Here is a 12092-nt window from a genome sequence, read left to right on the forward strand (position 1 = left end):
ACTGATTATTACTAAGTCCTAACAGACAAATGTTCTTTTCTAACATCAGCCATAGTCGAGACTGTGAAGGCTGCAGGCTGAATATCATTTTAGGTGCTGCACTAAAATATTCAAGTAATGATTAAAGGTAATTTAAGTTTGTTAGAATATGCAAATCGTTTTGCGTAATGAACCTTCACTGAGAATATTAATGGGTGATCTGGCAAATTGCTAAGAATGAAACAAAACAAAAACACTACAGTGATGTAACAAAGGTGCTATTGTTGTTTTTTTGAAAAAGGTTTTGTCTGACAGTGTTCGAAGTGAAACTGCCTCTCTAAGGTATTTTAGGGGAACAGCTGTAAATGTAGACAACCCTCAGTGCTCTATGGGCTTCTATGGTATGTTGCTGGGTCAGGCTGTTTTACAAAGGGGCCCTCTGCTTGCCAGGTATAAAAAGGAAGCTTTCCAACAGGTAGACAAGCAGTTCAGCTCCAAGAGCAGCACCACCATCAGCAGCAGCAGCAGTAGCATCGCCTCTAGCGACAACACCTGGCAAAGATGACCTCCAGCAGCATGAACATGATGAGCAAGATCATCTTCTACGAGGAGAGGAACTTCAAGGGCCGCTCCTACGAGTGCATGAGCGACTGCGCCGACATGTCCTCCTACCTGAACCGCTGCCACTCCTGCAGGGTGGAGAGGGGCTGCTTCATGGTCTACGACCGCTCCAACTTCATGGGAAACCAGTACTTCATGAGGAGGGGCGAGTACGCCGACTACATGAGCATGATGGGCATGAGCGACTGCATCAAGTCCTGCCGCATGATCCCCATGCACAGAGGGTCCTACAGGATGAGGATCTTCGAGAGGGAGAACTTCCAGGGACAGATGCACGAGATGATGGAGGACTGTGACAATGTCATGGACCGCTACAACATGTCCAACTTCATGTCCTGCAACGTGATGGACGGTCACTGGCTGATGTACGAGCAGCCCCACTTCAGAGGAAGGATGATGTACATGAGGCCCGGAGAGTACAGAAGCTTCATGAGCATGGGCATGAGCAACATGAGGTTCATGAGCATGAGGCGCATCATGGATTCCTGCTACTAGACCATGACTCATTGTGGTGCAGGAAATAGTTTCTAGACAAATTCTACAAAAATTGTGACTAAGCAACTTATTTGCAGCAATATACACTGGATGTTGACTGCAGCAAACGGATAAAAAAGACTAACAACCACTGAACTGCACAAACAGATGTGTTTACTCAAGGAAACAAATAATAAATAAAGTCTAATTTGTTATAAAAATAATACTGGAGTTCATTCTTTTCTTTGTTCTTGTTCTTCTATTTATTTTCCCTCTTCTTCCTACAACTTCTAAAAGGTATCTCATCAACGTTCCTACTTCGACCCGCTGATGTACGCAAATTAAAATAAGTTTGTCATACATTTTCTTTATCTAGGGCTGGGTAATGAAATCTGACACCTTAATGGTACCAACCAATATGCTTCAGCTTGACGATAGATTGATTTGTTTATTTGAGGGGCCTGCACCATATGGTGCCCAGCCCATATGAGCTCATAAGACACGAGACAGTAGACAGCAACAGGATGGCCACATGACAAATCCTAACAGTTCCAGTTCCAAAAACAGTTTCACAAATACAAAAAGTTGAACTTGAAGCATTGAAACTTATGTAGGTAATATTGTCAGCGTAAGGATGCCCCCCCCGGAAACTGCTTCTGAATGTGGACTGAGTCTACATTTGTAAAAACCTGTATTTTAAAGTCAGTTCTGACAACACCAGGGAGTGAGATCAGCTCAACAAGAGAAAAATGGTTTCGGTTTTTGGTGATAAGAGCAGTCTAGTTGATCTTTTTCTTCTGATTATTTTCTTTACTCTTCCTGCAGTTTCTTAAGGTACCTCGTCAACCTTTCCAAGTTACTTTCCAATACGCTTGGCCTGCTGATGTAGGCAAATTCAAACAAGTTTGTCATAAAAATGTTTATCTAGGGCTATCTCATTCAATGTGGACTATCTCACTCAGAGTGGAAGCCACGGCAGACAGAACAGAAGGGTCTAAAGTGTGGTTATGTTTTATTAGAGTCAAAGACAATCCTCGTTGCCATAATACAACAGAATCCATCAATATGGGAAACATCACAAGCGATTCGTCTAACACCTGTTGAATAAGCAGGGCATACATTTGAAGAAATGTAACATCCTCGGCTGCTCTCCCCCCAGGTTACTCCCAGTCCCATCTTAATCCAGAGAGGGGGTGTTTTACACAGCCATATGGAGCTTGTTAAGCTAATAGTAAATAGTCATGCATAGGCTAAAACCAAAAGCTCATTGTTTGTAATGGTTTAGCTTGGACCAGCGGTACCTGCTTAGCAATGAATCGCTTCATATTAATGTCAATTTTGTGCTTACTTTTTATTCCTCTGTACTGTAATCAAAAGGAGCCAATAAGCAGTATCAATAAAAAACAGACCAATAAGAGGCATTGATGAGAATAGCTATATGGATAAAAGTCTAACAATAACCACCCCTACAAAGAGTAAATGCCTATTTTGTATATTGCAGAGAATTATGTAAAAGTTAGACTGCTTTTCTGTTAAAGCAGTACTAAAGAAACAGTAAAGAAGTAAAGAACATGTATCAAAAACAAGACTTTTATCAAAGGTGTTGTGGCGTCTCATGGGGGTGGGCATGTACAGTAGGGTCAGCCTCCTGTTTTATTGGGTGATGGACTCGTGGACCTAAGTCTCATGTTGATGCATGCTCCTGCAATGTTAATGAAGTTAGCGTGTTCTACAGTGTGTTATGCCATGTTCCGGTAGTTTCACATGCGATTATTACCAGCAGAGGTGTTAGACCATAAGTGTGGTTCGGTGCATGACATTGCTTCTTGTGTGAGTGTCTGGGCGTTCTCCTAGAAAGTGATACTTCGCTTGTTGCTGTTAATAAAGCGCCTGTTCAAAAGAAGAGAAAACTGCCTCGATGGGTATTACCATGAGTGAACCACAGCTTGCCGCATTGGTGTCAGAAGTGAGATGTAAGACGATGGTTTTCGCTCAGAGAGATAGAAGAACTCCTTGCTCACCTTGTAGTGATGAGCCATCAGAGCAGCGGAACAGCGCTCGCGAAGAAGAGCCACTGAGAAACGCCGTGCAGGTTGCCCTCTTCCTGGAGGGAAAAGTGCTGCAGATCCCCACAGATCTCCAACCGGATGATAGCCAACGTGTCTTCGCTGATGACGTCAGTGACCAGCTCGCCAAGCCGCCAAAGAGCAGAGGGGGACAGCTTGGATGCTTCATCTCTACATGCCTCTCCTTTGACGCAGAAATGAAGGAAGAGCTCGCTCAACAGTCCAGAACGTCTATGTGAACCCATCCGCCTGCATGAAGCAGAACAAACATCACATCAAACTCATATCAAACATGTGCTGAGATTGGGTGATCGACCACACAGTGTGAGGCATCAGGTGAACTGTGAGGGGAATGATGATGAAGAAAAAAGGCCCTCCAAGTCACCCCTATATCTGCTCGACGGCCACGGCGGCTGAACGAGAGGCCATCCGTGGAGGGCTGTTATAGTGGTAGCCCAGGACACATCACCCACTATTTCCCAGCTCCAACACCACATTGCCCGAGACCCCAGCCACAGTTAGAGCAGGGTGGCACAATGGGGGAACTGCCACCCACAAACACCTTGTCCTCCCTCAACTCCCCAACACTATGGCTTGGCTGATTAGGCCAAGCACATGGACTGTACATGATGCACCCTTACCAGCACGGTGTACACTGGTGGCACTGGTGGACCCCATGTCCACCAGCGCCCTGGTCCAGCCTGGAACTCTGCTTGGTACTAGGGGATCTACGGCCTGGGGCTCGGGGGTTGTCGTATCAAAAGTCACAAAGGTGCTATTGTTGTTTGTTAACCCTTTGAAAAAGGTTTTGTCTGACAGTGTTCGAAGTGAAACTGCCTCTCTAAGGTATTTTAGGGGAACAGCTGTAAATGTAGACAACCCTCAGTGCTCTATGGCCTTCTATGGTATGTTGCTGGGTCAGGCTGTTTTACAAAGGGGCCCTCTGCTTGCCAGGTATAAAAAGGAAGGTTTCCAACAGGTAGACAAGCAGTTCAGCTCCAAGAGCAGCACCACCATCAGCAGCAGCAGCAGTAGCAGCATCGCCTCTAGCGACAACACCTGGCAAAGATGACCTCCAGCAGCATGAACATGATGAGCAAGATCATCTTCTACGAGGAGAGGAACTTCAAGGGCCGCTCCTACGAGTGCATGAGCGACTGCGCCGACATGTCCTCCTACCTGAACCGCTGCCACTCCTGCAGGGTGGAGAGGGGCTGCTTCATGGTCTACGACCGCAACAACTTCATGGGAAACCAGTACTTCATGAGGAGGGGCGAGTACGCCGACTACATGAGCATGATGGGCATGAGCGACTGCATCAAGTCCTGCCGCATGATCCCCATGCACAGAGGGTCCTACAGGATGAGGATCTTCGAGAGGGAGAACTTCCAGGGACAGATGCACGAGATGATGGAGGACTGTGACAATGTCATGGACCGCTACAACATGTCCAACTTCATGTCCTGCAACGTGATGGACGGCCACTGGCTGATGTACGAGCAGCCCCACTTCAGAGGAAGGATGATGTACATGAGGCCCGGAGAGTACAGAAGCTTCATGAGCATGGGCATGAGCAACATGAGGTTCATGAGCATGAGGCGCATCATGGATTCCTGCTACTAGACCGTGACTCATTGTGGTGCAGGAAATAGTTTCTAGACAAATTCTACAAAAATTGTGACGAAGCAACTTATTTGCAGCAATATACACTGGATGTTGACTGCAGCAAACGGATAAAAAAGACTAACAACCACTGAACTGCACATACAGATGTGTTTACTCAAGGAAACACTAATAAAGTCTAATTTGTTATAAAAATAATATTGGAGTTCATTCTTTTCTTTGTTCTTGTTCTTCTATTTATTTTCCCTCTTCTTCCTACGACTTCTAAACTTCTAAAAACATAGCCATCCTTACAAAGAGTAAATGCATTTTGGGTTATTTGAAAGTTAGGCTGATTTTCTTTGATAGCAGTTACAAATAAAGCAGTAAAGTATTGTTAGGAAGCTGGTACCGTGGCACCGTAGCAACCCCTAAATTCACAAGATCGTAACACTAACCCAAACAGGAATGTGCTTTAAATACAAGCTGAATCTAAACTAATTTAATACCTGCAAGTCTCCCTTCACAAAACTATCAATGGATCAACTGGCCCTGGGCTCTAGTCCAGTCGGTTTGACTTTGAGAAGAAGTGAACTTTAACTGACTGATAGTGCCAAAGCATCAGCAAGAGAAGTTAGAGACTACAAGCAGACTATATTAAATTACTCAAATGAACCACAAATAATTACATTTTAAGATGATCAACTCCCCCAATTATATTCAATACAACAAATGACACTGGAAAGCTCACTGCCTATGCAGCTCTCTGCATTAATCCTAATAAAGCCCCTGTGTATGTGGGAAAATCAGGCTCCCATGTTGCAGGTCAAGGTGTGTCTGCTTCCTTTGACCTTGCCTGCTCGTTTTCTCACATTACTAGGTGTAACGGCGCCCATCCCTCCCCGTCAGGCCTAATTAGAGTAGATCTGAACAGATAACAGTCATCAGTCTGGCAGCCTCATACAGACAAGGAGCTGGGATACAATACAGCCAGTGGCTCCTCTGGGATACTGGCCACTTTTTCATAGCACTACTATAATGCTAATAAAGTCTATGTATGATTAACCGACTGGCTCATAAATAGCCTATTGAAACCATAAAGAAGAAGCAGCCTTTTGCAGTGGTAACAGATGAGAAAAAAAGGCTCACCAATAGCATTACAAGGCATCTTGCTAACACCTGCCATCGCCATCTTTAGGGCCCTGATACACCACACCGGGCACTCGTCAGACCTTGGGCTCTCTTGAGCCATGTGAGTCCAACTGTCACCTGTAGTTTCTGCAGTTTGGCACCGCTCTAATCAGCCTATATCGAGCCGAGTCAGCATGTTGACGAGCATAAGAGGCGGTCATTGACAGAGAGCTGTCTTCTTCCAACACCATCAGTGCAAAGGAAAGTATTTTTATATTAACACCGGATCAGTTATAAAACATAACTTTTAAAACTTTTAAGGGTAACGTTTGGCGGTGCATCAGTGTTATATAGTTCTTTGAAGGTGGATCGGATCCCATGGCTAGCGGTAAAATAAGCTGTATGATAGCTCAAGTCAGAAATTCTCTCCTCTTCATTATGTTGCGCAGTATCGAGCTAAAATATTTTGTATAGCTGAGACACCTTCAGTGGCTACAAGACGACATAGTCCTGTCCACGGCACACAGCGGGACAGCGAGTGGAGTGACAAATAGGAGTTCACCCACCAAAGTATAAGTTTAGAGGACTTCTTAATGCAGGGTGTTTCTGACTCTTGTATGTCCCTGACTTCCTCCCTGTGCCTCTGGGGCCTTGTGGAGAGATCACAAGAGAAAGGAAAGGGGCAAAATATCTCTATTCACATCCTTTCATGAAGAGAAGGCAGCCATCTGCCAAATGCCTCTTCACATTAACTTTGCACCACTAAAGGCAGTGATAGTGCAGGACAAAACTATACAATGCTGGAGCCATTACGACTGGCACATCAAGTTCCTCGATTTATTTATTTCCTTCTCTTACTTTTTCACACATCTCAGTCTGACACGTCTGCCTGGTAGGAAAAAAATGTGTTTATGGGTTAATAGCAAAAGTTTTGTCTGAGATGAAAAAAGGAAAGAAGTCAGACAACTGCAGAAATAATTCATGAATTGTGCTGAAAATATCTCAATGTTCAATGTTTTAATACTGCCTTCTGTGATCTTGGGCGGTGATCCAACGTGACAAGCTCCTGTTTGGTCAAAATCATTCATTTGGAAAAAGATTCGAGTAGGCTAATTCCAAACCAAACAATGACCTCATCTATATAGAGCTTACTATCTGTAAGCCTGTTAATTTGAGCAGTAACACGGGTCGAAAAAATAAGTTATACTTCCTCTAAAAGAAGGTTTCAACTTGGCAAAACAAAGATAGCTGAGAGTTACTGGGTAGATTTAACAAGTCTGCAGGCCAAATTATAAATTGTTTGGACGTCTGGGCACTGGCAACAGTCGCACAGAGGTTAGTCAAAAACCAGTTAAAAAGAGAACAGAGTCTGGCAGGAGAGACCGCTATCCAAGTGGGCTTTGTAAGTCACATCAAGACAAGGCTCTGACCGTTTGAAAAGCAGCACGGGGTGAAGGAGGCCAGCATTTTCTTATGCACAAACAGCACTCCTAGGGAAACCAACCCGGAGTGGTCAACACAACTCTCGGCTAGAGCACTAGCAACGAAAATTGGAATCATTTGAATGACGGTTGTCATTCGTAGTCATAGGAATATGTGGACAATGGTGGGAAAGGATTAGACACCTTTGGGGCTTCTGGGTGGTTCATTGTGTGCGGACGTGGTGTGTTCGGCCCCCAGCCTGAGCTCACATTAACTCACACACCAGTCTGTGATCATGGCACAACTCGTACTCAACAGCTGGACTACAATTGGCAAGTCTGGATTTATTATAAGGCTTAGAGGTGCTGGGAACTGGGGGCTGGGGGGATCAGTCCAACGCTGAAAGTCCTCCCAAATATGCAGAGGAGAGAAGCAGAAGAGAAAAGAGGGGAAGCCTGCTTCAAAGAGCGAGCTTGTTGGACCGTTTAGAAAACATCTGAGACCCCTTTCCCCAACACCTTTCTGACTTCAGAGTTTGAGGGGGGGGAGGGGGGTTGTGTGGATTAACAGATCATTTAAGAGAAAACTTCTTGGCCTGTCTTTTAGTGTCAGTTTGAACTAAAGTCTACAGAGTTTCACCAAGATCTAACTCCTCCATGACAATAAAAAAAATCTGGATTTGACCAAAAAATATCCTTGTAATCAGGGCTAAGATCAAAGATTGATGCCAGGGCTTTTAAGATTAACTCTGGTTTATTACATCTTCGGTCTTATTTTCAGAGTTTTGGCACTCAAACCTATTGGTAATAACAACATGGTACCCAGCAAGTTATTTTCTGTGATCTCAGAATGCAGCGACGACGTGGGTCAGAAACATGAGCAGTCATACGATCAGACAGATTTTAAAACAAACCCCCAGGTTAGCCTGAACTTCTGTAGGAAAATTAGATTTTCAGATTTCTGCTAACCAACGGCAATGACGGCTAAAGCTACAACAACAGGACATACATTTGAATAAAGTGGAATGATCATTTAAAACTGAAAACTGAACAAAAATCTTACAAGACCCTGTTCAGGGCCTTGGGCTGAAAGTTAGTCTTACGGATTTAGTTTCAGAGGTTGTACTGAAAATGGAGTAGGTGGCATGTCACTATAGAGTTTCTGACACAACTAAAGGCATTTAGTTGCATTCACTGGGGCGGAGATTTGTACTCAACACATTATGTTTTCTGGAGTCTTTGTTTTGCAGACCTTTTATTTCTCTGGTTGCCATGGAATAAGGCTGACAGACTGGAAAAGCTTGTTTAGGGCAGAGAAAGGTGGCTGAGATGGAATATCAGACCAATGACCCTAAGGCCAAGGAGAGGGTGTGTGTGTGTGTGTGTGGTGGGGGTCTTTTATATAGACTCATTGAGATTAGTAAATGTACATGGAAAACAAACAGGTGTGAACTGGTGCAGGTCTGGTAGAATTCAGTATTACAAGATTGAGAAGAATCTTATTTCACACGCTGACTGAAGCAGACAGCTGCGCTCGACTGTGTCACATTAACCATCACATTAACAGCAGTAAATATTTTGAGGATGCAATCTGGATTCTCATTTGACAATAAAATTGAGAGTTTCTGGCTGGAAAGTGATTATGTATTTCGGGACTTATTATTTGACACGCCATAAGACCAAGGGACCCATCGGAGAAATAAGATTTAGCTGCAATCTCGTTGTACCACGGTGTAATTAAGTGGAACACGGTGCAGCGAGGATTTAAATAGACTTTCACTATCACCATCATTCTTGCTCAGACATACGCTTTCCTTTTTCCACATGCACAAACGAGCGAGCGCGCTTTCAAGCTATCCGCAGAATATATCGATACTCCGATACGCTCCTTGACTGAAAACAAAAACTTCACCAAAGTGTATTATGGGAAATGAAGGAAATGAATAATCCACTTATACATACAGTATATAGCTTGAGTTTGAAGTGGGAAAACAAACACGTGCCACCAACATTTGACCCGTCGCAAGAAAACTGGTCGCAGGAAAATAACTAACAGTAAGACTGGGTTCACAGCTGTAGCTACAACACACTCTGTGGGCAAAGTAGTGTAACTCTATGGAATTTCTTTTCCTTAGTTTGTCTCTTTCATTCACATTCAATTATCTCCGAAACCACTGATTAATCGGTGACTTAAGTTAACTGCTCTAACTACCTCGCAGGCTTCGCTTCATTGATTCTTCTTCTGCTGTTATTACCAAATAGCTTAAGGTGCAAATCAAATGTGTGCGAGTAAACATTCTTTGTAACGTGAATGCAGCATTTTCTATTGTTTACTTTGCAATAGTCAAAATGAAAGATATAATAGTCACAGTGTGCAAGTCTCCTGTCTGCAAGTTTTATAACCCATGTACTGTTTTGGGGTCTAATAAGCCTTTAAACCTGTTTCTCCAACTGGATCGCCTGGATTGTATTTCATGTATCATCTGTACCTCATCTGTACATGCCTCCACTGACTTAGCCCCCATAACGCAGATCTGTTTAAGGTCTGAATGCTAAAAGGAGTACTAACAAAAGTGTACTAAACTGCCATTTGCAAGGGACTTCACTGATGAGAACAGTTAATTGAAAGTGGGATCGTCTGGACGTCTTCCTTGTAGCATGTAGACTTGACTGTCAAAGCTATTGTTTGTCCAGTATGCACAACCGTTTCTATGGTTTACAAAATATTAGGATGAACATCTAGAAGGGGTGGGATCTACCTGTCCTGGGACTCTGGCCTGGCAGACACCGTGTGGCTATTAGCCATGTTACAAACTGCCCCAGCAGGTACCCAGAGACAGACAGACAGAGTCCCGATTGTCACCGGCGTTATCTGAGCCGGATGGTGGCAGTTGGCAGGGTGGGTTTCACCCAGCGTAAATGTGAAGTGACAGTGCGTTATTGTGATAAAATCGAGCAAGGCCAGTCTTATTCCAGGGGGTTCTGTTGGCAAGAGACAGGGACACTGATACGGGCCAACTTTGTAATGCGAGCTGAACCCGAACTGCCCACTTGCCTTTGTGCGAGTGGTGAAAAACTGCTGTAGCTAGCAGCAAAGCATGTTACTGTCACTGTTCATTTCCAGTTCCCACCTCTGAATGAATATGTGAATCAATTCCAGTGAAATATCAAACAGAACACATTGCTCCGTTTTAAAATGTAATGTGTGCGGTTTGGCTCGAAAATGAATAATATAACAATAGAATAATCAAAATGGAGAGAGGGAGCAGGCCACTGACAACTCAACACGTGGGATGGGGGGGGGGGAAAAAAGCAACTGGCAGTGAATTATGGGAACATATGGCACAGGATGAGAGGAGCAATGGGAGTCACCAGTGTGGCTTAAAGGAGGCTCAGACCAGAAACATATATCACTTCTACTGGCAGTGAGGAGATAAAAAGTCTACCTCAAAACTGGGGAAAACCAACACCATGAAGACATTACATCTTCATGTGTGCGTTTGGTAATCCCCTCATCAACATGCAGAGCAGTGAATGGAGAGTGAGAGTGATGGGGGTGGGGGGTGGGGGGGGGGAAGGTATAATCAATGAGAGGGGGAACAGCCCCGCCATTCCTTCCCTGCAGGTCAGGGAGCCCTACACTTCTCTCCCCTTCACCAGCCGCCGCCGCTGCTCCTGCTGCTACATCATCGGGGCATTGTGGAGCTGTTGCCATGGAGATGTGGGTCAGAGCGCTGATGTGCGAGCACAGCGTGGATTTGACGCTGGCAGCGGAGTGCAAACAGCCCGGGCCGGAGCCGGCAGTAAACTCCGGCTGAATCTAGGTCACCGGGATTCTCCAGAGCAGAGGCGGGCTGAGGCACAAGTTACTGCAGAGGGGGTACCGAGTGGTGGGAGAGTGGGGTGGGGGGCTGGGGGGGGGGAATCCCGGCTCACACATAAATGGCTTAATGTTGCATGAATTTGACTGTGACGTGCTTTTTCAGTCTGTTTTCTTTAAACCCACAAACAGCCAATGGGACATTTTGTGATATTTGCTGTAACGACACACAGTGAGAGACAGCTGATGCTGGTTATTGTTTAACTTCTCAGGAACTCGTGTTTTTTCTTTCTTTTATTTGCTTCCTGGTCTTCTCCTTTTCCCTCTGTACTGTACAAGTGGAGTCAAATGAGTGCAGGTGCGGCAACTCCACCATAAACTGAATAGTTTATAGTTTAACATTTATAACCTCTCCTGGGAATCACAGGATATGTGTAATATAACCTGCGTGCAAGTTGAAATAGTTTCAACCTGAGTGGACATCACCTCAAAACTGTGGAAGTCAAAAATGTCCAATATTAACTAAACACACAAGATGTTTTGAAATAAATAATTGTACGAATACTACATGAAATGTGAAAAAATACAGTTTTTAGCCGCTCCAGCAGGTGGCAATGTCAGTCGGTCGGAAAAAAGCGTTCTGGCTTGTTTGCATTTCTTTAAACCAATCACAATCGTCTTGGGCGGCGCTAAGCCCAGGATTTCCTTTCTGGAGGAAAAGGTTCCACATTCATTCATTTTAAACTTCAGGCTGCTAGCAAAACCCAAATGAACCTATAGACTGACGTGCATAACTGGTCAAAAATATTTGCAGTGGTTAATCGTTGACATACCTAACATATACATATATATATATATATATATATATATATATAATCAGGACATCAGTCTCCTCTCTGGCAGCACAAAGTCAGCATCATGTTCAAAGACTGAAACCCGGTGTTCATAAACTGTACAGTAGAGACTGTGGTCATAATT

At 44.3% G+C, this 12092-nt stretch overlaps 1 protein-coding gene across 1 annotated transcript; it reads left to right on the forward strand.

Moving 5' to 3' along the window:
• The first annotated feature begins 540 nt into the window (after window positions 1-540).
• LOC139302595 (uncharacterized) lies at window positions 541-4763 on the forward strand. Its single transcript, XM_070926297.1, has 3 exons — window positions 541-1087; window positions 3785-3912; window positions 4209-4763. The coding sequence occupies exons 1-3, from the start codon at window positions 541-543 to the stop codon at window positions 4761-4763; spliced, it is 1230 nt and encodes a 409-aa protein (XP_070782398.1).
• Window positions 4764-12092: the final 7329 nt, after the last annotated feature.

The sequence above is a fragment of the Enoplosus armatus genome, chromosome 19, assembly GCF_043641665.1.
Source record: "Enoplosus armatus isolate fEnoArm2 chromosome 19, fEnoArm2.hap1, whole genome shotgun sequence".
Taxonomy (NCBI): Eukaryota; Metazoa; Chordata; class Actinopteri; order Centrarchiformes; family Enoplosidae; genus Enoplosus; species Enoplosus armatus.

Coding starts and splice junctions, on each gene's coding strand:
- LOC139302595 (XM_070926297.1), top strand. CDS start 541: ATGACCTCCAGCAGCATGAACATGATGAGCAAGATCATCTTCTACGAG. Junction 1,088..3,784: donor GAGGCGCATCATGGATTCCT/GCTACTAGACCA, acceptor CACCCTTACCAG/CACGGTGTACACTGGTGGCA. Junction 3,913..4,208: donor TCGTATCAAAAGTCACAAAG/GTGCTATTGTTG, acceptor CACCTGGCAAAG/ATGACCTCCAGCAGCATGAA.